This window comes from Leucoraja erinacea, chromosome 8 (assembly GCF_028641065.1).
Source record: "Leucoraja erinacea ecotype New England chromosome 8, Leri_hhj_1, whole genome shotgun sequence".
Lineage (NCBI taxonomy): Eukaryota > Metazoa > Chordata > Chondrichthyes > Rajiformes > Rajidae > Leucoraja > Leucoraja erinaceus.
In genome coordinates, this window is record NC_073384.1 from 39,774,573 (window position 1) to 39,800,373 (window position 25,801).

At 45.8% G+C, this 25,801-nt stretch overlaps 1 protein-coding gene across 1 annotated transcript in view; it reads left to right on the forward strand.

Annotated features, from left to right (window-relative positions):
- The window catches only part of ryr2a (ryanodine receptor 2a (cardiac)), a 426,354-nt gene that overhangs the window by 176,795 nt on the left and 223,758 nt on the right, over positions 1–25,801 (forward strand). Inside the window, exons 18-22 of the mRNA XM_055640013.1 lie at positions 7,622–7,863; positions 11,306–11,498; positions 13,894–14,116; positions 14,867–14,970; positions 15,784–15,892. Coding sequence (XP_055495988.1) covers positions 7,622–7,863; positions 11,306–11,498; positions 13,894–14,116; positions 14,867–14,970; positions 15,784–15,892 — 871 coding nt within the window. The remainder of the gene's footprint in view (positions 1–7,621; positions 7,864–11,305; positions 11,499–13,893; positions 14,117–14,866; positions 14,971–15,783; positions 15,893–25,801) is intronic.

The following is a 25,801-nucleotide window of genomic DNA, read 5'->3' on the forward strand; positions in this document are numbered from 1 at the left end:
GAAAGGCCAAATTGGATTGGATTGGATTAAATTTATTATCATTGCACTTTTCAGTGCAACAAAATGGTTTAGCATGCAGTCATAACATAGAATAAATAACAAACACTCAACACAGTTTAAGGTCCCAAAGTCATTGTCTCTTCCCTCCTTGCTCTCCCTCTGCGCTGAGGCAAACCAGGCCTTCAATGTTGTGACCCCGCCGGGTGATGGTGAGTAAGTCCCGCGGCTGAATCCGTACTCCGCAAATGGGCCGGTTCAAACTCCGCGGCCCGGGGCGGTCGAAGCTGCCGCCCTCCAATCCAGGGGACGCAGCTGTAGTTGCTGGAGCTCCGGAAAACAGGTCACCACCTGTGACCTGTGAGGTCCCGATGATGTCGTCCACTGGGCCTGCGGTCGAGCCTCCAAAGTCGGGTCAGAAGTTGTGTTGCCCTGCAACCACAGCCCCGAAGTCGGCCAGCCTCGCGTTGGTAAGTCCTGGCTCTGCCTCCGCAGCCTCGAGGTCGGTCGCAGTTGGAGGCCGCCAGCTCTGCGATGGGCCTACTCCTGCAGCAATGTTTTTATGTTTCTATGTTCTATGTTTCTATGGATTATGTATGGACTGGACAGAATGGAGCTGCTGTCACACACAGCCACTTCAGTGGTCCACCAGTGAGACAATGCCACTTGAGGCAACAAGGAATAACGTTTAGTTTAGTTTCGAGATACAGCTTGGAAACAGGCCCTATGGCTCACCATGTCCGCACCGACCAGCGATCCTCCGCACATTAACACTGTCCTACACACACTAGGGACAATCTAGACTTATACCAAGCCAAAGCCAAGTTGTCGAGTAAAATTATATGAAAAGTAGTAAATTACTCAGCAGCATCTCTTGCAAAAAAGTTAATTGGTATTTCTTTTCTAAACTTTTGTTCTGAAGAATAAGTTATGGAAAACTTTCCAGCATCAGTGTTATTTTATTTATGAGGACATGTCTGTTCACTTGAGGTGTTCAGTTTTCTATTAGCATAATGGGTAAATACTAATGATGTAATCTGTTCGCTACATAAACCAAGTGGGAGTTGTGTTTTCAGTACTATTAGAGCAGAGAACAGTACAGATGATAGGCACAAAATGCTGGAATAACTCGGGTCAGGTAGCATCTCTGGAGACCATGGATAGGTGATATTTCGGGTTGAGACTCTTCTGCAGTCTCATGCTGAGTCCGAAGTAGGGTCTCGACCCGAAATGTCATCTATCTATATTCTCCAGAGATGCTGCCTGACCCGCAGAGTTACTCCAACACTTTGTGCCCTTTTGTGTACTAACCAGCATCTTCTTCTTTCTACAAATAGGTGGAAAGGTTTTGTACCAACCTTATTTAGACCAACATATCTGTCAAAATATGTAGGAAGGAACTGCAGGTGCTGATTTTACTTCGGAGTCACGTGAGTGACTACGTGAAGAACCCCGCCAGGACGCATGCGTGTCATATCGCTACACGCATTGCAACGAGTCACAGCAGGGGTTGTTCCCCTTAGCGGCAAAATTTGAAAGCCGGGAATAGCAGGTAAGGAGACTCTGCATTCTTTCCACTTACTTCACAGGTGGAGGCATGGACAGATCCACGAGCAACAAGAAGGCTGCGAAAAAGCTGGCAGGGGAGAACCGCGGAGTTGCGGGCAGCCAGCAGCAGCAGCCAACGGCATGCCAATCTCCCATAATGGGAACAGCTGTGCCCGACTTCGCTCCCGCACCGGCCACGGCCGGGCGGTAAAGCGAAGCAAGAAACTAACAGAGTCATTGACTCCGATGAGTCCGACTTTGAATAGCCGCGAGCGGCCAGTGCCCCTGAGCATTGGGGCCGGTTGGAGCGGCTTTAGGAGCAGCCGCGAGCGGCCACTGCCCGTGAGCATTGGAGCCGGTTGGAGCGGCTTGAGGAGCAGGAGCAGCCGTGAGTGGCCAGTGCCCCTGAGCATTGGGGAGCGGCAAGTGCCCGTGAGCATTGGAGCCGGTTGGAGCGGCTGTTGGAGCAAATACTCCAAAATGGCAGGAGATGGAGACTAGTCACAGTGGGCAGCTAGTAAGTCCTACAGCAGTACCTCTTGTAGGGCTGCACAGTGTTTCTCCCTCATCAGAGGGGAGTACGGGGTGTCAATTCTGGGCTGACCCTGAAGAGGGGTGTGCAGAACATACCCCTAGTGTGCATGGGGTGCAAGAAAACCTATTGGATATGGTGTCCCAGTTCATTCAACCCGACCAAACTGGCCAAAACCTGGAGCCTAAAATAGCTGCAAGTATCGACTACATGTCATTCAACCAGCTATAAGGACAGGCATTATTAGACACTTACCACCAGGGAACTGCAAATCACTGAATTTTCCCAGTGTCATCAACTATATTTGGAAACATGTCGGAGCCTCAATCAGAGCCAGGGACTTGAAACTACAGAAAGTTCTGAAAGTCCTAACAGCGGGAATTACGGCTTTCGCCCGCACAATAAACGAAAAAGACATGACACAAGATCACCAGGATGCACTGGCTTTATATTGCAACTCCCAATACGAGTTAAATAGTATTGAGAAGAGTGCCATCCAACCGGCTTTAGACCCCAGATTTGCAGGCCTGTGCAAACCACCAATATTACTATTTGGAGGTGACTTATCCAAACAAGTAAAAAAACTTGACGAAGAGGCTAAAACCCTGAGGCTCATTAAAGCAACGTCTAAAAACTACTTCGGCCAGAAACAGCACCCCTACGCACCACCAGTTGGCAAAGACAAACTTGTGAAAGCTCGAAGGCCAGGAACACTCAACATCGGTCTTTTTTAGGCCATGGCCCAGACCGGCCTTCCTGGGAAATGCGCTGACCCTCAACACCGACCCAACTACAAATCCAGACACCGGCGCCTCAACGTCCACAGAGGATGTCGAAAAAGTAACAAACCTACCGCTAGTAACCATGGAGGTAGGTGGGTCTCGTTCCTTACGAATTAAAGGGAGCATGGAGGTTGGTGGGAGATTACAATTCTATCTGGATGATTGGAATAAGCTAACTACCGACACTTATATTTTAAGCAGTATAGGGTTATACCATAGAATTTAAACAAAAACATAACCCTCCAGTTCAGCATGTACCGAACCGAATGTTCGTGCTTACAGGCAAAGAAAAATCAAAAGCGCATGCTGAATTACAGCGGCTTTATAAAAAAGGAGTAATTGAGAAAACCCAACACGAATCACAGGAATTCTTGTCCAAAATCTTTATCATAAACAAGAAAGATGGTGGTTGCCGCATCATCATAGATTTGACTAATTTGATTACTTTCGTACAAATATATTCATTTCAAGATGGAAACCTTTGTTACTGCTAAGCAATTGATTTCCAAAGGTTACTACATGGCAAGCATCGATTTAAAAGATCCTTACTATACAATACCCATAAGAGGTGACCACAGATGTTATTTAACACAATAGATTATCTGGGGTTCTCATTAACTCAGTTCACATGTCAGTGACTTTGCGGAAAGAAATGGTTACAGCCTTAATAGAGGCTTGCAGCAAAATCATTGACATCACTAAACCATCCATCAGACTGGTAGCAAGAATAATTGGCAAAATAGTGGCTGTGTTTCCAGCCACATAATTCGGACCTTTACATTATCGAAATTTACAGAGGGCTAAAATATGAGCACTCAAAAATTTATGGTGGTCATTTTGACAGACCAATGAAGCTACCAACATAAGCCATAATGGAACTAAAATGGTGGAAAGATAACATTAGGCATTGTTCCAATCCAATCATTATCAGCAACCTGTCTATGGTACTACAAACTGATGCCAGTGCACTTGGTTGGGGTGCTACCAATTCCATCTCCAGCTGTGGGGGAGATGGAATGCACAGGAGGCATCATTATTACAAACTCTGGGCATAAACTACCTGGAAATGTCAAGTGCATTCCATGGCCTTAAGTCATATTGTTCTGGATTATATCACCAGCATGTTAGACTACAAATTGACAACACCACTGTGGTAGCATATATCAACCACATGGGTGGAAACAAATCGACATCATGTGACAATCTGGCCAACACAATTTGGCAATAGTGTATCCAGAGAGAGATTTAGATATCAGCTACCAACTTACCAGGTAAACTAAATTTAGTGGCAGACAACAGGTCATGCAAATTCAATGAAAACACTGAATGGATGTTGGATAAAAATGTATTTGCTGAAATTATAGCATGGTATGGAACACCAAATATCGACCTATTCGCATCCAGGCTCAATCACCAGTTATCGAATTATGTTTCATGGGAACCAGACCCTGGGGCAGCGGCAACAGATGCATTTTTGCTGCATTGAGGGAAATTGTTTATTTATGCATTCCCTCCTTTCTGCCTCATCAGTCGGGTATTAATGAAAATACAGCAAGACTCTGCGTCTGGTATTTTGATAGTACCCGATTGGCCTACTCAACCATGGTTCCCGGTGATACTCAACATGGTATTAGAACCATGCATCACCATCCATCATAGACCTAATTTACTGGTTCATCCCGCAACAAGGGAAAGTTGCCCATGTCATATATATAAACCTATTAATTTGTAGAGTTTGAAAGCACCTCTACTACACCTTGGACTGATGGACCGAACAGTGGATATTATTTCAGCGGCCCACAGACAGTCCAACAAAAAACAGTACTTGGTGTACACAAAAAATGGGAAATGTACTGGCACAACAATAACATCACCCACAGATCTGTGAACATCCCGTCTGTTCTGGAATTCCTGGCAAGCCTCCATTATGATGAGGGGCTCAGTTATAGTGCCATCAACTGCGCCAGAAGTGCTCTGTCAACATACCTGTGGCAAGGAACAGAGCGGCATTCTGTTGGGACACATCCCCTGGTAACCAAACTCATGAGGGGCATTTTTAATGTTAATCCCCCAAGAACCAGGTACAGGTGCACAACCTTTTATCCGGTGTTCCAGAAACCGAAAAGCTCCGAAAACCGGCCATTTTTTCCAGATGTCGTCTGCGCACCAAAGCTCGCGTTTGGCGCCAAACATGACCCAAAATGACCCACGGTCAACCCAGGTCTGTACTACTGTAGCGGCTGCCTCCTCCCTGGAGACCGGGAGACGCTTAAACATCTGTAAATCATTGCTTAAATGTTAGTCAGTTAGTTTGGAGGGCTTTTATGTGAAGGGGGGTGAAGGGGGGTAAACTTTAATTCTTAGTCCCCTACCTGGTCGGAGAGGCGGGGAGCGGTCAATGCCTTACCGGGTCGCTGTGCAGTAAGCTCCGCAGCGCTGTGGCCGGTCTGGCCGCGGGCGGCGCTGGTTGTAGCTCCGACCCCGGCAACTCTACCCCTGGCTGCGAGGCGCTCCAAATCCAGCGCGGCCCGCGGCCGGACGTCCCAGCTCCGAGAATGTCGGGAGTCGGCAGCGTCGCGAGCAATGCCTTACCGGGTCGCCGTGCGGCAAGCTCCGGAGCGCTGTGGCCGCCGACACACAACATCGCGGAGCGTCGCTGGATTTGGAGCCGCGCAGCCAGGGGTAGAGTTGCCGGGGTCGGAGCTCCAACCGGCGCCGCCCGCGGCCGGACGGAGCCCCCAGCTCCGCGGCTCCAAATCCAGCGACGCTCCGCGAATGTTGGAAGAAGGCGGCCACAGCGCTCCGGAGCTTGCCGCACGGCGACCCGGTAAGGCATTGCTCGCGACGCCGCCGACTCCCGACATTCTCGGAGCTGGGACGTCCGGCCGCGGGCCGCGCTGGATTTGGAGCGCCTCGCAGCCAGGGGTAGAGTTGCCGGGGTCGGAGCTACAACCGGCGCCGCCCGCGGCCGGACGGAGCCCCCAGCTCCGCGAGGTTGGGAGTCGCCGACCAGGTAGGTAGGGGACTAAGAATTAAAGTTTCCCCCTTCACCCCTACACCACCACATAAAATCCCTCCAAACTAACTGACTAACATTTATGCAATGATTCTCCCGGTCTCCGGGGAGGAGGCAGCTGCTCCAGACTTTTCAAGCCGCCCGCGCTACCTACCTAATCTACGCTAAAAATCTTCCATTCTGAAATCCGAAAATGTCCGAAATCCGACAAGTGTCTGGTCCCAAGGCTTTCGGATAAAAGGTTGTGCACCTGTACTCCCAAATATGGGATGTGAGCATTGTACTGACCATGTTAAGAAACCGGTCTCCAGCAACAGCTCTGTCCCTACAGAAACTGACTATGAAAACAGTCATGCTGTTGGCCTTGGTCATGGCACAAAGGGTCCAGTCGCTACAGAAACTAAGGCTGGACAACATGACTATTTCATCTGGAAATTTAACTTTTCACATCAATAAATTAGTCAAACAGAACAGACAGGGGTCCGCAGGCCTAAAAACATAATTCAGGGCCTACCCGACAGATGATCGTCACTGTATTGTAACACACTTACTATTATATATGGAGTATACTAAGATCATCAGAGGCAAAGAAATGTCACTTTTAATCAGCTACAAACTACCACACAAAAAAGTGACAGTCTAGACCATCTCGAGATGGCTAAAACAGGTCCTAATAAAGGCTGGAGTAGACACTAGCATTTTTAAATCTCACTCCACCAGGCCTTCAGCTACATCGGCAGCTATGAAGTTGGATGTTGCTATGGACCAAATCCTCAAGACAGCAGGATGGTCAACGGAGAAAACTTTCCAACGATTTTATAACAAACCAGTCATTGAACCTGGAACATTTGCAGAAACTATTTTAAGTTCTGGAATATAATTTTACCCCATAAATAGGGGCTATAATTTGGTGTTAATAAATTTATCGTTGTTTTTTTCAATATCCTATTGATGTCTAACGATGTTAACACTGTTCTCCCCGTGATCAAGGCAGATGTGATGCATGAACTCGTTTCCATGGCATGAAATCACAGAGCTTTAAAATCTTAACGTAGTCACTCACGTGACTCCGAAGTAAAATAGTAAGATTAAACGAGAACTTACCAGTTTGAAGTTTGATCGTTATTTTATGAGGAGTAACGTTGAGGGAATACGTGCCCTCCGCTCCCACCCTTGATCATATACTCAACTGGTATCTCTTCTCTAATCTTACTATGTTTAGTCATTACAGTTATCTGTGATTTCACACCGCTGCTTTGAAGAATGATACGCATGCGTCCTGGCGGGGTTCTTCACGTATTCCCTCAACGTTACTCCTCATAAAATAACGATCAAACTTCAAACTGGTAATTTCTCGTTTAATTCTACTATTTATACTGAGGATAGACATAAAATGCTGGAGTAACTCAGCGGGTCATACAGCATCGCTGGAGAAAAAGAATGGGTGACATTTTGAGTTGGCTGAAGAAGGGTTCCAACCCAAAACGTCGCCTATTCGTTTCTCCAGAGATGCTGCCTGACCCACTGAGCTATTCCAGCATCTCGTGTCTATCTTCAACATGTCTGACAGGTGCGTTGGTGACTCTTGTGCAATTGAGTACCATCTAAGATTCCAGCACGACAGGTCTGTGGAGCTGCTATTTCCTTAACAGACAAAGGATTGTGTGCTGGAATGTATTTAGAACTTGAAACATGCAGCAAAGGTTTCCCGAATGAAGGATCCCAATTTCTCTTTGCTACTTTCAGCATGAGGCCCAATATCTTCCTTGGAATCAGCGACGGTGCTGCCCAGTACAAGAAGTGGTACTTCGAGCTTATAGTGGACCACGTTGACCCCTTTGTAACAACGGAAGCTACACACCTTCGGGTTGGCTGGGCTTCCACGGACGGCTATTCACCCTGCCCTGGAGGAGGTGAAGGATGGGGTGGAAATGGTGTAGGAGATGACCTCTACTCCTACGGATTTGACGGACTGCACTTATGGTCAGGTGAGTGGTCCTTTTTAATTAGTGGTAAGAATATTGTAAATAACCCAATTACAAATGCAATCTTGAATTCTGCTCCTCGGGAGCACATTCTAACAAAAAAAATGAATGAACTCCAAATTATATTACAGAAACATAGAAAATAGGTGCAGGAGTAGGGCATTCGGCCCTTCAAGCCAGCACTGCCATTCAAAATGATCATGGCTGATCATCAACAATCAGTACCCCGTCCCTGCCTTGCTGCCATATCGCTTGATTCCATTAGCCCCGAGAGCTAGATCTAACTCTCTTGAATACCATATTAGTGTCATAGAGTTAGACAGCGTGGAAATAGGTCGTCCGGACCAACTTGCTCATGCCGACCAACATGCCCCATCTATGCTAGTCCCACCCATCCGCGCTTGGCCCATATCCCTCTAAACCTATCCGACCCATTTACCTGTCCAAAGGACTCTTAAATGTAACAATAGTACCTTCCTTAACTACCTTTTCTCGCAGCCTATTCCGTATACCCACCACCCTCTGTTTAAAAATATGGTAAACTAAAAACATCTGGCCCTTGTCATACATATGAGGTGTTGCATTTTGGTCTGTCAAACCAAGGCAGGACTTGTAAAGCCCAGTAAAGGATAGAGCTCTGGAGAGTGCTGCAGAACAGAGTGATCTGGGAGTACAGGTGCACTGTTCCCTGAAAGTGGTGATTCAGGTGGGCAGGGTGTTGAAGAAGGCATTTGATACGCGTGCCTTCTTCGGGAAGAGTATTGAGGACAAAAACTGGTGCGGCATGATGCAGCTGTACTAGTCATTGGTGAAACCACATAAGGAGTACTGCATGCAGATCTGGTTGCCCAGCTATAGGAAGGATGTTATTAAGTTGTAAAGGATGCAGCAAAAATTCACCAGGATATTACATAGACTTGCTGGACTGAGTTATAGAGTGAGGTCCGATGGACTGGAAGTTTGTTTTCTTGGGAATGTAGGAGGTTGAGGAGTGATCTTCTGGAAATACCCAAAATCATAAGGAGCATGGATAAAGTGAACATTTACAGTATTTTTAGAATACTCTAAAACTGTAAGAGGGATCTTGGGGGTGAAATTTTGTCATGCAGGGGGTAGTTGGATGGTGACTTGGACAGGTTGGGTGAGTGGGCAGAAGCATGGCAAATGAATATAATATAGATAAATGTGAGGTTATCCATTTTGGTGGCAAAAACAGGAAAGCAGATTATTATCTGAATGTTGTCAGATTAGGAAAAGGGAAAGGTGCAACGAGACCTGTGTGTGCTTGTACATCAGTCACTGAAAGTAAGCATGCAGGTACAACAGGCAGTGAAGAAAGCTAATGGCATGTTGGCCTTCATTGCAAGAGGATTTGAGTTTAGGAGCAAGGAGGTCCTACTGCATCTTAACCTATTAGCCCGTCTTAACTTACCCGATCTCCCAGTGGTTCAGCACTTCAACTACCCCTCCCATTCCCAATCTGACCATTCTGTCCTGGGCCTCCTCCATTGTCAGAGTGAGGCCCAGCACAAATCTGAGGAACAGCACCTCATATTTCGCTTGGGTAGTTCACACCCCAGCTGTATGAACATTGACCTCTCTAACCAGATAGCCCCTGCTTTCTCTCTCCATCCCCTTCCCTTTCCCAGTTCTCCCACTAGTCTTACTGTCTCCGACTACATTCTATCTTTGTCCCACCCCCTCCCCAGACATCAGTCTGTAGAAGGGTCTCGACCCAAAATGTCGCCCATGCCTTCTCTCCAGAGATGCTGCCTCACCCGCTGAGTTACTCCAGCATTTTGTATCTATCTTCGATTTAAACCAGCATCACCAACATGTGCTGTATAACTCTGGCTCTGTTCCATAATGAAGGTCTCTCAATAAGAAAACCCGAATAGAAATAGATCAATAGTTCGTTGCCTGCCAGTCATTATGCATAATTTCATTTGTTATCATTATGTTATAATGATTAGAGTATGAATGCAGAATTGTATGCAGTGTTTTTCTGTTTTAAGATGTAATGCAGTTAAGTTTAGAAAAGAGCTAAATAGAAATCTGCCCACCGTTGTTGTATATTCCCTTTTCTCATACTTTAGGTCGTGAAGGTTCATTGAATAAATAAAATAATTTTACATGGTAATTGTTAACACTGTATTACATGTAAAATCACCTATCTAAATTGAGATTATCTGTGGAATTGTCTTAAAGAAATTAGTGTGCCTGACAATTGAAAGCACCTCACAACCATGGTGGAACCAGGAAGGAACTGTAGATGCTGCGAGAAAATCTGCATTAAAATGGTTAACCAAAAACCATGGATGTGAGATCGACACAAAATGCTGGAGTAACTCAGTGGACAGACAGCATCTCTGGATAGAAGGAATTGGTGACGTTTCGGGTCGAGACCATTCTTCACACTGTCAGACGTCACCCATTCCTTCTGTCCAAAGATGCTGCCTGTCCCGCTGAATTACTCCAGCATTTTGTGTCGATCTCACATCCATTGTTTTTGGTTAACCATTTTCAGCAGAGAATCTGCATGCCACAAAGTCCACAGAGGAGAGGAATCACCAGGTGATGGTTTGCAATGAAAACAAAAGATTGCAGATATTGCAAATCAGAAATAATACCAGAAAATGCTGAAATCTCCCAGCAGGTCAGGTAGTGTCTGGGGAAAGGCAGAGTTTAGTTCAGATAGACACCAAATGCTGGAGTAACTCAGCGAGTCAGGCAGCATCTCTGGAGAAAAGGAAAAAGTGACGTTTTGGGTCTAGACGCTTCATCGGTCTCAGAGTGCTATTTTATATGGCTTTTGTTTAGTTTGTTTCATTGGCAAGTGCACCAATGTACAGTGAAAAGCTTTTTATGGCGTGCTGTCCTGTCAGCAGAAAGACAATATAGGATTACCATCAAGCCGTCCACTGTGTGCAGGTACAGGATTCATTTGGTTGAACTCCCCTGAGGTTGGCTTGAAGCCCCCGGCTACAATGACCAGACAAAAGCGTGGAGCAATTGTAATGATTAATTGAAGATCCATTTCTGGTTCCACCACACCGAGAGTCGCCTTTACTTTACCTTCGGCTTTGGAGATACAGTGCCAAACCAGGCCCTTTGGCCCACCGAGTCGATGCCGACCAGTGATCAGCCCATACACTAGCACTATCCTATACACTAGGTACAATTTACAATTTATAAGTTGAACCTACAAACATGTACGTCTTTGGAGTGTGGGAGGAAACCGGAGCACCCAGAGAAAACCCACGCAGTCACAGGGAGAATGTGCAAACTCCATACAGACAGCACCCGTGGTCAGGATCAAACCCGGGTCTCTGGTGCTGTTAGGCAGCAACTCTACCATTAATTGATGGGGTTTTGTTGATTCAGGGAGGGGTTTTCGGAAATAGACGCTGATATTTTCTTCACCTGACGGTTTCTCTCTTTGTAGGCTGCATTGCTCGGACAGTAAATTCACCAAACCAGCATTTGCTGAGGGATGATGACGTTGTCAGCTGCTGCCTGGATTTAAGCGCTCCAAGTATTTCCTTCCGCATTAATGGACAACCAGTTCAGGGAATGTTTGAAAATTTCAACACCGATGGGCTCTTCTTTCCTGTGGTCAGCTTCTCGACAGGAGTAAAGTCAGTGATCCTCAACATCTTTTGCTTATCCTCATGTATATTTTACTTTATTACATCGCAGCAGCAGGCCCTTTGGCCCACCTAGTCCATGCCGACAATTTATAATTTTACCGAAGCCAATTAACCTTCAAACCTGTACATCTTTGGAGTGCGGGAAGAAACTGGAGCATCCGGAAAAAACCCATGCGGTCACAGGGAGACCGTACAAACTCTGTGCAGACAGAACCTGTAGTCAGGATCGAACCTGGGTCTCGGGCACTGTCAGGCAGCAACTCTACCACAGCACCACCATGCCTCATTTGTTCCACATCCCCCAGTGCCCTTGTTCAGGGAGGCATTGTTGGTGAATTTGGAGGTCAGTTAAATGTACTGCTGTGGATCTGGTTTCACTTTGAGATCAGCTCGGGTAAGGGCAGTACATTTTAGAACAATACAGCACAGGAATGGGCCATTCAGCCTATAATTTCATAGAAACATAGAAACATAGAAATTAGGTCAGGAGTAGGCCATTCGGCCCTTCGAGCCTGCACCGCCATTCAATATGATCATGGCTGATCATCCAACTCAGTATCCCGTACCTGCCTGTACCCCCTGATCCCCTTAGCCACAAGGGGCCACATCTCCTCCCTCTATAGCCAACATGGATCAATACCCTCTGTGCAGATTTCCAGAGATTCACCACTCTCTGTGTGAAAAAAGTCTTTTTCTCGGTTTTTAAAATTTTTCCCTCCTTAAGCTGTGAACTTTCTGTGCTGGACATGTGCCAAGTTGAACTAACCTCCTCCCACCATGATCCCCCTGGCATCCATATCCATATGTCTTTTCCAAAAACCTCTTAAATAATGTTATTGTATCTGCCTCCACCACCCCCTGGCAGAGTGTTCCAGGCACTTTTCTCCTTCAAAAGACATTGTGAAAAAGATTAGGTTTATGATCATCCAACATTTTTACGGTCACCATGACCAACGCTAATTTTTTCATTTAAAGTCTGGAATTTATGCCCACAATCCGTATGTGAATGAAAATAAATCCCAGGACTTGTGTCTGAATTGAATAAATGTATGAAATAAAAGCTATAGATGTTCCAGGAGTAGAAGTAATCGCAGCATTCATAGAGATTCACTGTGAAAAAGTATGAATTTGATTTCCGTGCACAAGAAAATCTGTTGAAGTTGCGTTGTGACGATATTGGCAATGCCAGTATTATTTAAATTGGAGAAAGGCGAGTTTTATTTCCCAAACAAATATCGAATACTGTCATTTATAACAGAGTGAAATATTTTTCACACGCATTTCCTACATTTAGAACATGAAATTACGATTAGTATTGTGAAAGAACAAAGTCAGGATATTCTGGAGCTTGGTGATGCAGCAGAGAGTTGTTGCCTTCCAGCGCCTGAGACTCGGGTTTGATCTTAACTGTGGGTGCTGTCTGTTTGGAATTTGCATATTCTCCCTGTGACCGGGTGGGTTTTCTCCGGGTGCTCAGGTTTCCTCCCACATTCTAAAGAAGTGCGGGTTTGTAGGTTAATTGGCTTCTGTAAAATATTAGAACTTATGTACAAGTGATCGTTGGTCACCAAAGGGCATGTTTCAACTCTGTGTCGAGATACTGGCCCGAATGTCAGCCTTGGAAGTTGGCTATGAGAACGGATCTGCCGGCTCCAGCTGGTACAGAGTTCCAGAGCCCTGGCCACAGGGAGCAAATTTGACCTGCCAATTGATCACAGAAGTCCCGATGAGGTTGAGATCGGCCGTCTCACACAACCTAGGAGTGACATTTTCGGGGGCCGTCCGGGGGGAATTTCAAGTGCACTCTCTGTATTTTGTTTGGATAAAGGAGATGCTAGATGACCAGTTGCCAGAAAATCAGTGGTGGACCCGTAATACAGAACATTTCACTTTTTTGAACCTTTCACACAGTAGGCTGCGGGATTATTGGAGTTTCACTGTGGTGTCGCTCACAGTTTTCAGCCCAATTCCCCTTTAAGCGATTATAGAGTCATATAGTGTGGAAACAGACCCTTCAGCCTCACCTGCCCACACCGACCAACATGTTCCATCTACACTAGCCCCACCTGCCTGCGTTTGGCCCATATCTCTCTAAACCTATCCTATACATGTAACTGTCTAAATGTTTCTTAAACGTTGCAATTGTACCTTCCTCAACTACCTCCTCTGGCAACTTGTTCAATGCACCCACCACTCTTTGTGGGGAAATAATTACCCCTCAGGTTCCTATTAACTTTTTACCTCCTCAGCTTTAAACCTATGGCCTCCGGTTCTCAAATCTCCAATTCATTTATGGGTCGTAGTTGTAGTTATTTTGCTGGTTTGCTCTCCGGTTTTCTAATCAACCATTTCTTCCAAACAAGCCGTACTTGTGTCTCCCTAGAGTTCGTTTCTTGCTTGGCGGTCGCCACGGGGAGTTTAAGTTCCTTCCACCTCCTGGCTATGCTCCGTGTTTCGAAGCCTTGCTGCCAAAAGAAAAAATGAGGGTGGAACACACGAACGAATATAAGCAAGACCACAATGGCGTGCGTGACCTACTGGGTCCGACCATCTCTCTCACACAAGCTGCCTTCACTCCAATGCCTGTGGATACCTCTCAGGTACTATAGAAATAAGGAGCTGCAGATGCTGGCCTACACAAAAGGACACAAAGTGCTGGAGTAACTCAGGAGATCTAGCAGCATCTTCGGAGAACATGGATAGGTAATGTTCTGCTCGAAGTAGGGTCCCGACCCATAACGTCACTTATCCATGTTCTCCAGGGATGCTGCTTGACCAGCTGTGTTATTCCAGCACTTTGTCTGATTTTCTGGAGGAAGGTACATTGGTATGTGGGACCCTTCTTCTGACCGAATGTTGGGGGAGGGGAAGATAACTGGGAGAGAGAAGGGGCCGGGCAAAGTGTGGCAGGTAATAGGTAGACATAGGCAATGGGGTTTTTTGATAGACAGATGGTTGGAACAAAGGCCCGAGATTAAATCCGAGGGTGTAAGACAGGCTGATTGAAGTTGTAAATTGTGAAGCCAGAGGAAGGAATGTAGGGGTGTGGGAGTGGGGGGGATCGGAGGCTAAAGGGGAGTGGGAAAGGGTCATTATTACAGTTCAGGTACAACACCAAAAATTGTTACTTGTTTCACTGACCAATTGGACACTATTATGTGTCACACCAAATACAACTTTATAATAGCATGTGAAAGTATTTTCAACATTTTAGGACAATTTTGTTTTTGGACAATTGTTCTCCATGTTATAGAGTCTTGCAACACAGAAGCAGGCCCAACAAAATCATCACCTCACTCCCCCGAAATCCACCGCTAATGCTCTCATCCTCCTGCACTCCGTGGAATAAAATCCAGGCTGCTCAACCTCGCCACGACCACAAGGGCGTGCTGCTGATAGTTCTAGTGGTCCGACCATCCTCCTCTGACAAGCTGCCTTCACTTCCAATCTGTGTTCTCAGGTATAGAATGAGGCCGCTGTACAGATTGAGCCTAAAAACAATTTTTCGGACACAAAGGAACCAAACAACTGCTGGCCTGGATCTAAGCACATGTCGGAGAAGCTCGCAATAGGTAATGGTCAAATCCAGTAGGGTCACACTATCGAAGGTCCTTATCCCATGTACAAACTCACAGCTGAAGGCTGCACAAATTCGACTAGCTGTGGTATTCCAGCACTGTGTGCAACTGTGCAAGGTTTCTGAAAACGGTGCGCAGGGTCGCTTTTATGGGGATTGCCTACTCACTACGCGAAATGTTGTATCATTTGAAGATTAACTGGGATAGATTAACCCCTGGGCCAGGCAAAGTGCTTGCCGCAGTAAATAGTGAGACAATCTCATGGCAATTCCGTGTATTTTTGAATAGACAGATGGTTGGACCAAGGCCGGGAAAATCCGAGGGTGAAGAAAGTCTGATTGAAGTTGTAAATGTGAGTCAGGGAAGGAATCGGTGTGGGATGGGGGGATCGAGTCTAAAGGGGCGTGGGAACCGGGGCACGTGACAGTTCAGGCTACAAACCCTGTAACTTGTTTCATCTGACATTGGACACGATTAGTTCCGACAACACACACACAACAGTCAGTAACCAACAACAAAATCAACACATAAGTGACAGAATCCAGCCAACAAAAACCACCAATGAATCAGACAATACAACGTGAAACGGTCTTGAAGATCACAGACATCCAACAAAACCACACACAGCGTTAGTAAACGCACTTCACAAACTAACACACAAAACACAACACACCACAAACCAAAAAAAACAACAGGAGTCACAAACCTACGGAACAACACAACAACAAACACGTCAGTGCCAACCAGAAGCCGACCACGCCCCCCAGCACAGCAGCAAAGCTGGCTGGGATTGCTTTCACACCGGTAACAAACAACAACAACAGGGAAACACAAGCCCGCACAATACATATAATTACAACCAACCGTATCAAACCAAAACAAACTGGTCAATACCAGAAACGGGAACCTCAGATCATGACCCAGCCAGCGCAACATCACACAACCATGAAACACTAACAAACCAAATAGATAGAACAAACGTACCCAAACGAGAACAAATACAGCGTGCATGACAGCACACTAAAAGCCGTAAAACTCAACGATCAAAACCCACAAACTTGCACAAATACACACCACGGGACACAAACACACCAAATGAACAAATATAATAGCAATGCAAGGATTTTCACCATTTAGGACCATTTTGTTTCGGACAATTGTTCTCCGTTAAGAGTCCTGCCACCTCTGAACCACCAGTAGGATTATTCAGCCCCTTCCCCGAAATCCACTCGTATGAAACAGTTAGGACGACCTGTGAGTGTCAGTACTCTGTTCTCTCTGCAATGGACTGGACATTTACCCTACTCATGCTCTCTCCTCCTCGAATCCGTCGAATAAATCCCGGCTGCTCCGCGCCTACAGCTCAGGCCCTCGGGTCATGCAACATCCTGTAATCTTCTCGTAGCCTTTCCAGCGAAAACATGTTGCCCTATATTCCATTAGTCAACAACCTCCTCATGGGCCCGATTTCCCTGCCAGCCTGCACTCCTGCGTATGAAAACTGTGTTGCTGTGCGCTTCTGTAATCACTCCTAAGCTCCGTTTAAGATTATGTGGCAGTGTCACACGTGGAACCGCTTCCCCAAAAGGAATATCCCGGCTGGTGAACAGTTCAGAACTCCCGGGTATACCAAATCCTCCGCACGGCTACTACCTGAAGCCAGCTAATCACGAGGATGCCTCGTGTTGGTCCGGATTTCACCAGGAATCCCCTGCATATTGACGAATGCAGCAAAACGTTATCAGCATCCTCACCGCTTCATGAAGTTCTCTTCAATGCCACAGAATAGCTGAGCCTCTAGCGGACAATCTTCTGATTCCACTGCCATAATTGACCAAAGAAATACAAGTGGGAACGCGTAAATACCGAGTCGGTAAACGAGAGTCATTGAGTCCGCCGTGTACCATCCATTCGGTTACTTGCCTTGCTGACCAACAGCACATTACATCAAGTGGACCAATATCCCTCCTAGACCTATCCATCCTGCACCTGTTTAATTGTTTTCTTCGCTGGTGGGATAGTAAGTCTCACAAAGACCTGCGCAGCTCGTTCCAGGACACGCATAGACCTTTTGAGTAACCCAAAATTGCCCTGCAGGTGAGAGAAAGTAAATCTTGCCCCCATAACCTGGAAAAGCTTTGCTGGTGTTTGGCTTACTGTGTTGGAAAAGAACAACTAAAATTTTGTACCTCAGCAGACTCAGCGCGACAGTCCATGAACCGGATTCCGATGCTGCTCCTACCTCAAGACCGTATACGAGGTAGCTTGCATAAAAACCAAATTACAGCACGTATGAATCCCGAGGCCCAGTGGACACCTATGCACCGTATGTCCGGACTTAGCAATTATTTGACCGCCTTGAATAGCAGTTGTCGTGACTGCATCTGGGCCCCTGAGTAAATATTCCTTATTTGATGATGACACTGACCGCTGGCAAAGTAGAACCAGGAAACTGTAAGATGCTTGGCGCTCGTCAAAAGACACATGTAACTCCAGATCAGCGCACTCTGGAAACATTTTAAATACCATTATACAATTACATCACGGAACATGCCTCGCGCCCCTCTTCCGCTGCCGAACAACCGTATCTCCTATTCCATATCCTGCGCACAGACCATAGCCACCATTTCCCGTCTTTTAAACTAGCCAATTTCTTTTTCTGTTGAAACCCTAAACTTTTCTTCCACCTCTTGGAGTTTCTAAGTCTTTTCACTCTCTGATCTTAAAGAAGTTTCCCCTCTTATCTTCTACGTCTGTCCCTTAATTTCTCCAGTCTGTTTCTTGTTTGAATCTCCCTAACCTCCTCAGTTCTCTTCTCTGTAACTTAGTTGCTGAAAACCCACGCAACATTCTAGTAAATCTCCTCTGTACTCTTTCTATTTTGTTGACATCCTTCCTATAGCTAGGCGACCAAAATTGTACACCATACTCCAGAATTGGCCTCACCAATGCCTTGTACAATTTTAACATTACATCCCAACTTCTATACTCAATGCTCTGATTTATAAAGGCCAGCACACCAAAAGCTTTCTTTACCACCCTATCTACATGAGATTCCACTTTCAGGGAACTGTGCACAGTTGTTCCCAGATCCCTCTGTTCACCTGCATTCTTCAATTCTCTACCATTTACCATGTACGTCCTATTTTGATTTGTCCTGCCAAGATGTAGCACCTCACACTAATCAACATTAAACTCCATCTGCCATCTTTCAGCCCACTCTTCCAACTGGCATAAATCTCTCTGTAGACTTTGAAAATCTACTTCATTATCCACAACCACCCACCTATCTTAGTATTATCTGCATACTTACTAATCCAATTTACCACACCATTATCCAGATCATTGATGTACATGACAAACAACAGTGGACCCAACACAGATCCCTGTGGCACCACACTAGTCACTGGCCTCCAACCTGATAAACAACCATCCACCATTACTCTCTGGCATCTCCCATTCAGCCACTGTTCAATCCATCTTGCTACTCCACCATTAATACCCAACAATTGAACCTTCTTAACCAACCTTCCGTGAGGAACCTTGTCAAAGGCCTTACTGAAGTCCATATATACAACATCCACTGCTTTACCCTCATCAATTTCCCGAGTAACCTCTTCAAAAAATTCAAGAAGATTAGTCAAACATGACCTTCCAGGCACAAATCCATGTTGACTGTTCCTAATCAGACCCTGTTTATCCAGATGCTTATATATATTATCTCTAAGTATCCTTTCCATTAATTTGCCCACCACTGACGTCAAACTAACAGGTCTGTAATTGCTAGGTTTACTCTTAGACCCCTTTTTAAACAATGGAACAACATGCGCAGTACGCCAATCCTCCGGCACTATTCCCGTTTCTAATGACATTTGAAATATTTCTGTCATAGCCCCTGCTATTTCTACACTAACTTCCCTCAATGTCCTAGGGAATATCCTGTCCGGACCTGGAGACTTATCCACTTTTATATTTCTCAAAAGTGTCAGTACTTCCTCTTCTTTGAATCTCATAGTTTCCATAGCTACTCTACTTGTTTCCCTTACCTCACATAATTCAATATCCTTCTCCTTGGTGAATACCGAAGAAAAGAAATTGTTCAATATCTCCCCCATCTCTTTTGGCTCTGCAGATAGCTGTCCACTCTGACTCTTTAATGGACCAATTTTATCCCTCGTTATCCTTTTGCTATTAATATAGCTGTAGAAACCCTTTGGATTTACTTTCACCTTACTTGCCAAAGCAACATCATATCTTCTTTTAGCTTTTCTAATTTCTTTCTTAAGATTCTTTTTACATTCTTTATACTCCTCAAGCACCTCATTTACTCCATGCTGCCTATAATTATTGTAGATCTCTCTCTTTTTCCGAACCGTGTCCAATTTCCCTTGGCTCTTTCCAATTTTTACTATTTCCTTTCAACCGAACAGGGACACAAAGATTCTGTACTCTTAAAATTTCACCTTTAAATGTCCTCCATTTCTCTTCCACATCTTTCCCATAAAACAAACTGTCCCAATTTACTCCTTTTAAATCCTTTCGCATCTCCTCAAAGTTAGCCTTTCTCCAATCAAAAATCTCAACCCTAGGTCCAGTTCTGACCCTCTCCATAATTATATTGAAACTAATGGTATTGTGATCACTGGTCCCGAACTGTTCCCCAACGCATACCTCTGCCACCTGACCCGTCTCATTTCCTAACAGGAAGTCCAGCACCGCCCCTTCTCTAGTAGGTACTTCTATGTATTGCTGCAAAAAACTATCCTGCACACATTTTACAAACTCCAACCCATCCAGCCCATTTACAGAATGTGTTTCCCAGTCTATGTGTGGAAAATTGAAATCTCCCCCAATCACTACCTTGTGCTTACTACTAATATCTGCTATCTCCTTACATATTTGTTCTTCCAATTCTCGCTCCCCATTTGGCGGTCTATAAGTGTTGCTACCCCTTTCCCATTTCTCAGTTCCACCCAAATAGCCTCCCTAGACGAGCCCTCTAATCTATCCTGCCAAAGCACTGCTGTAATAACTTCCCTGATAAGCAATGCAACACCTCCACCTCTTGCCCCTCCAATTCTATCACACCTGAAGCAACGAAATCCTGGAATATTTAGTTTCCAATCACAGCCCTCCTGCAACCATGTTTCACTGATCGCCACAACATCATACTTCCAGGTGTCAACCCAGGCTCTAAGTTCATCCACCTTTCTTACAATGCTCCTAGCATTAAAATATCCACATTTAAGAAACCCACCCTCTCTTATTCTCTGTTTATTGTCTTTTTCTTCTCTCTCCCCTACATTTTGGGTCAGAGTGCTACCATTCTCTGCCTCCTGCCTCACACACTGACTGCTAGGTTTCCCAATTTGAGCCCCTCCCCCCAACCATACTAGTTTAAAGTCTCCCCAGTAGCCTTTGCAAATCTCCCCGCCAGGATATTGGTCCCCCTCGAGTTCAAGTGCAACCCGTCCTTTCTGTACAGGTCGCATCTTCCCCAAAAGTGGTCCCAATGATCCAGAAACTTGAATCCATACCCACTGCACCAGTCCCTCATCCACTCATTTATCCTCCACCTCGCTCCATTCCTACTCTCACTGTCGCGTGGCACAGGCAGTAATCCTGAGATTGTTACTTTGCAGTCCTTCTCCTTAACTCTCTACCCAACTCCCTAAATTCTTCTTTCAGGACCTCTTCTCTTTTTTTACCTATGTCGTTGGTACCTATATGTACCACAACCTCAGGCTCCTCTCCCTCCCATTTCAGGATTTCTTGGACACGTTCAGACACATCCCTGACCCTGGCACCAGGGAGGCAAACTACCATCCGGGTCTCCTGTCTGCGTCCACAGAATCGCCTATCCGAACCCCTGACTATAGTCCCCTATTACAATTGCCCTCCTCTTCTTTTCCTTAACTTTGAGCAACAGGACCAGTCTTTGTGCCAGAGACCCGGTCGCTGTCGCTGCCCCCAGGTAGGCTGTCTCCCCCACGCTTACTCAAAATGAGTACTTATTTTCAAGGTGTACAGCCACCGGGGTACTCACCAGTCCCTGCCTCTGCCCATTGCCCTTCCTAACTGTGACCCAGTTTTCTGTCTCCCGTGGTCTTGGAGTGACCACCTCCCTGTAACTCCTTTCTATGACCTCCTCGCTCTCCCTGAGCAGACAGAGGTCATCGAGTTGCTGCTCCAGGTTCCTAACACGGTCCCTTAGGAGCCCCATCTCGACGCACCTGGCGCAGATGTGGACGTCTGGAGAGCACTTAGACTCCATGACCTCCCACATCTGACATCCAGAACAGTAAACTGCCCTGGCCCTCATTCTCCCCCTTATCCAAATACAATAAAGCCTTACCCGGGATACAAGCCAATCAGCTGCTTCCTCTAGTCCGTTCGACCAATCAGAGGCTTCCACCAGCCCCCTTAATTTGAAGTGTGATCTGCGAATGGAACGTTGCAGATTTTGGTTCCTCCCTCTGTAACGGCTCCTGGGCCTCTGTTGAAACAAGCCCCGCGATGGGTTTTACACTCACCGCACGGACGTCGCTCCTCCCTCACCAACGGCTCCTGGGCCTTAACTCCCAGAATCCTTAACTCCTTAATTATGTTTTGGGTCTGGTCCCTTCTGTCTGAAGAAGGGCCTTGATCCAAAACGTCACCTATCTATGTTTTCCAAAAATGCTGCCTGATTGGCTGAGTTACTCCAGCACATTGTGCCATTTTTCTGGAGAACGGTATACTGGCAGATAGTGAACAGCACAGTAGTTTAGTTTCATTTAGAGATACAGTGCGGAAACAAGCCCTTCGGCCCTCCGAGTCCACGACGACCAGCGATTCCCATACACTATCACTATCCTGCACACTAGGGACAATTTACAATTTTTACGGAAGCCAATTAACGTGCAAACCTGCAGGTCTTTGGACAGCGGGAAAAAAACCCCGAGCACCTGCAGAAACCCCACACGGTCATGGGGAGAACGTACAAATTCCGTACCAGGATTTGATACTGACTACTGGTGCTGTCTTTATGGAGTTTGTCCGTTCTCCCTGTGACCGTGTGGCTTTTATCCGGGTGCTCCGGTTTCCTCCCACATTCTAAATGCCTGCAGGTTTGCAGGTTAATTGGTTTCCGTAAAAAAAATTGGCCCTAGTGTGTAGGATAGAAATAGTATTTGGGATGATCGTTTGGTTGGTGTGAACTCAGTGGGCAGAAGGGGTTAAGTGTATCTAAACTAAACTAAACTAATCAAACACGCCCGTCTCTGGGAAGTGACTCCGGCGCTACTGTGGCAAAGTGTTGTTGAGCCTAACATCCCAGGAAATAAGATATATAAGCAAATTCCTAACCGTATCTCACCCCCTTTCCCCTGCACCTCCCCACAAAAAACATCGAAACATAGAAATTAGGTGCAGGAGTAGGCCATTCAGCCCTTCGAGCCTGCACCGCCATTCAATATGATCATGACTGATCATCCAACTCAGTATCCCGTACCTGCCTTCTCTCCATACCCCCTGATCCCTTTAGCCCCAAGGGCCACATCTAACTCCCTCTTAAATATAGCTAATGAACTGGCCTCAACTACCTTCTGTGGCAGAGAATTCCAGAGATTCACCACTCTCTGTGTGAAATATGTTTTTCTCATCTCGGTCCTAAAAGATTTCCCCCTTATCCTTAAACTGTGACCCCTTGTTCTGGACTTCCCCAACATCGGGAACAATCTTCCTGCATCTAGCCTGTCCAACCCCTTAAGAATTTTGTAAGTTTCTATAAGATCTCCCCTTAATCTTCTAAATTCTAATGAGTAGAAGCCGAGTCTATCCAGTCTTTCTTCATATGAAAGTCCTGACATCCCAGGAATCAGTCTGCTGAACCTTCTCTGTACTCCCTCTATGGCAAGAATGTATTTCCTCAGATTAGGAGACCTAAACTGTATGCAATACTCCAGGTGTGGTCTCACCAAGACCCTGTACAACTGCAGTAGAATCTCCCTGCTCCTATACTCAAATCCTTTTGCTCTGAATGCTAACATACCGTTCGCTTTCTTCACTGCCTGCTGCACCTGCATGCCTACTTTCAATGACTGGTGTACCATGACACCCAGGTCTCGCTGCATCTCCCCTTTTCCTAATCGGACACCATTTAGATAATAGTCTACTTTCCTGTTTTTGCCACCAAAGTGGATAAAAACAAAACAACGTCACATATCCACTATTTAAGACATTAGACATCTAGTATAAACAGGTTGTCTTTGTGTGATGCATGGTCTGAAATTTTTCTCAGTCCTCTCATTATTTATTTTATTGTTACCTTAACCGAGGTATAGTGAAAAGCTTTTGTTGCGTGCAAACTAGTCAGTGGAAAGACAATATATGATAACAATTGAGCCATCCACAGTGTACAGATACATGATAAGCGGAATAACGTGAATAATGTCTTGTACAAGATAAAGCCTTTAAAGTCCGATCAACGATAGACTGAGGGTCTCCAATGATATGATATGATATGCCATTTATTGTCACTATACATGTACAGTGAAACTGAAAGCTGCTCGTACTCAGTGCATACATACAATTTTACACAAAAAACAAGAAACAGAAAAACAAAACAGAAGGGAGATGGGGGGGGGGGAATAGGTGCACAAATTCTACGGCGCTACATACATATAAACATATATACAGATGGAAGCCCGTGTTGGGCGGTGTAGTCAGTGCATGTGTGGATTTGAATTTATGGTAGATATAATTCTCGGGAAGCAGCTATTCCTGAGTGTTTGTCCTGGATTTGATGCACCTATAGCGCCTTCCAGAGGGCAGCAGGTCGAACAGTCCAAACGCAGGATGGGAGCTGTCTTTGGTGATCTTCTTTGCCCTGCTAAGGCAGCGGGAGGTGTAGATGTCCATCAGGGAGGGGAGAGGGCAACCAATGATCCTCTGCGCTGTCCTGGTTACCCTCTGAAGCCTCTCCCTGTCTGCCATGGTGCAGCTGCCATACCATGCTGTAATGCAGTATGTCAGCAGGCTCTCGATGGACGAGCGGTAGAAGGTCAGCAGCAGGTTAGAGTCCAGGTTGTGCTTCCTGAGGACCCTCAGGAAGTGCAGCCGCTGCTGAGCCTTCTTGATGACCGCCGTCGTGTTGTCCGTCCAGGAGATGTCAGCAGCGATATGGACGCCGAGAAACCGGAAGGTGTTGACCCTCTCCACACACTCGCCGTTAATGTGTAGGGGGACTAAGTCGGTGCTGTGCCTCCTGAAGTCGATGAGGTAGATGGTAGCTCAGGACTGCCTTCCAGTTGTTGGTAAGATGCTTTAGTTGCCTGATAACAGCTGGGAAGAAATTTTCCATGAATCTGGAGGTATACGTTTTCATACTTCTATACCTTTTTCCCAATGGGAGAGGGGAGAAGAGGGAGGGGCCGGGGTGAGACTCATCCTTGGTTACCTTGCTTGCCTTGCTGAGGCCGTGTGAGGTGTAAACGAGTCAAGGGAAGGTAAGTTGGTTTGTGTGATGGTCTGGGCTGTGCCCACAGTTCCCTGCAATTTCTTGTGGTCTTGGATGGAGCTGTTCCCTAAACTACGCTGTGATGCATCCCGATAAAATGCTTTCTCAGCATTTTCCTCATTGTATATTTCACCAGCATGTCTCAACGAATGCAGAGCTGGGTATCAGTGTAGGCTGTGTGGAGGATGTCAAGAGATTTTAGAGGTTATAGGCAGACTACTTGAGTTGGCGAGGATGTTGTGGATGGTATACAGTGTGAAAAAATATGAGAACAATGATTTTGTTGGGAAAGATAGAGCAAAGTTTATTTTTAAATATTGAGAGTGAAATGTATTAATCTTCAGACTTCTCTTCCTAAGAAGGTTCTGGAGCAGCCACTGAATATATTCAAGACAGAGATTGATAGATCTTTGGGTAACAAGGGAATTAAGAGATAGCACAGGAAAGTGACGCTCAAGTAAATGATCTTAATGAATGATAGAGTAGGTACCAGAGACCAATTAGCCTGTGACTGTTCCTATTTACTATGCTGTTATGTTCACCTGACCATTGCATCAGGTTAACTTTAGGGGTCAATAGAGTGGCTAAAGTCTCTCTTAAGTATTGTGCAACTAGCTACCCATGTTTTTCAGTTAAAAATGTGTGGCTGTCAGGTGAAAAGTGTCTGCCTCCTTCATTGTCACCGTCACCGGAGCGGTAATGACAAAGGTGGCCAAATGTACCAGGAAGTAGAAGTGTATCATTGTCCTTCTGAGATTGTTCAGCACTTCAGGGCACATTTAGTTTAGTTTAGTTTATTGTCACGTCTACCATGGTACAGTGAAAAGCAGTCAGCGGAAAGGTTATACATGATTACAGTCAAGCCATCCACAGTGTTCAAATACATGATACAGGGAGTAACATTTAGTACAAGGTAAAGTCCGATCAAAGATAGTTCAAGGGTCACCAATGAGGTAGATGTTAGCTCAGGACTGCTGTCTTGTTGTTGATAGGATGTTCAGTTGCCTGATAACAGCTGGGAAGAAACTGCCCCTCAATCTGGAGGTGTGCGTTTTCATACTTCTGTACCTCCTGCTGATGGGAGAGGGGAGTAGAGAGTGTGACTGGGGTGAGACTCATCCTTGATTATGCTGATGGTCTTGCCGAGGCACATACACAAATGACACTGTGCAACTGAATTTTGGTTGCAGAGCAGCTGAATTTTAGAAGTTTAG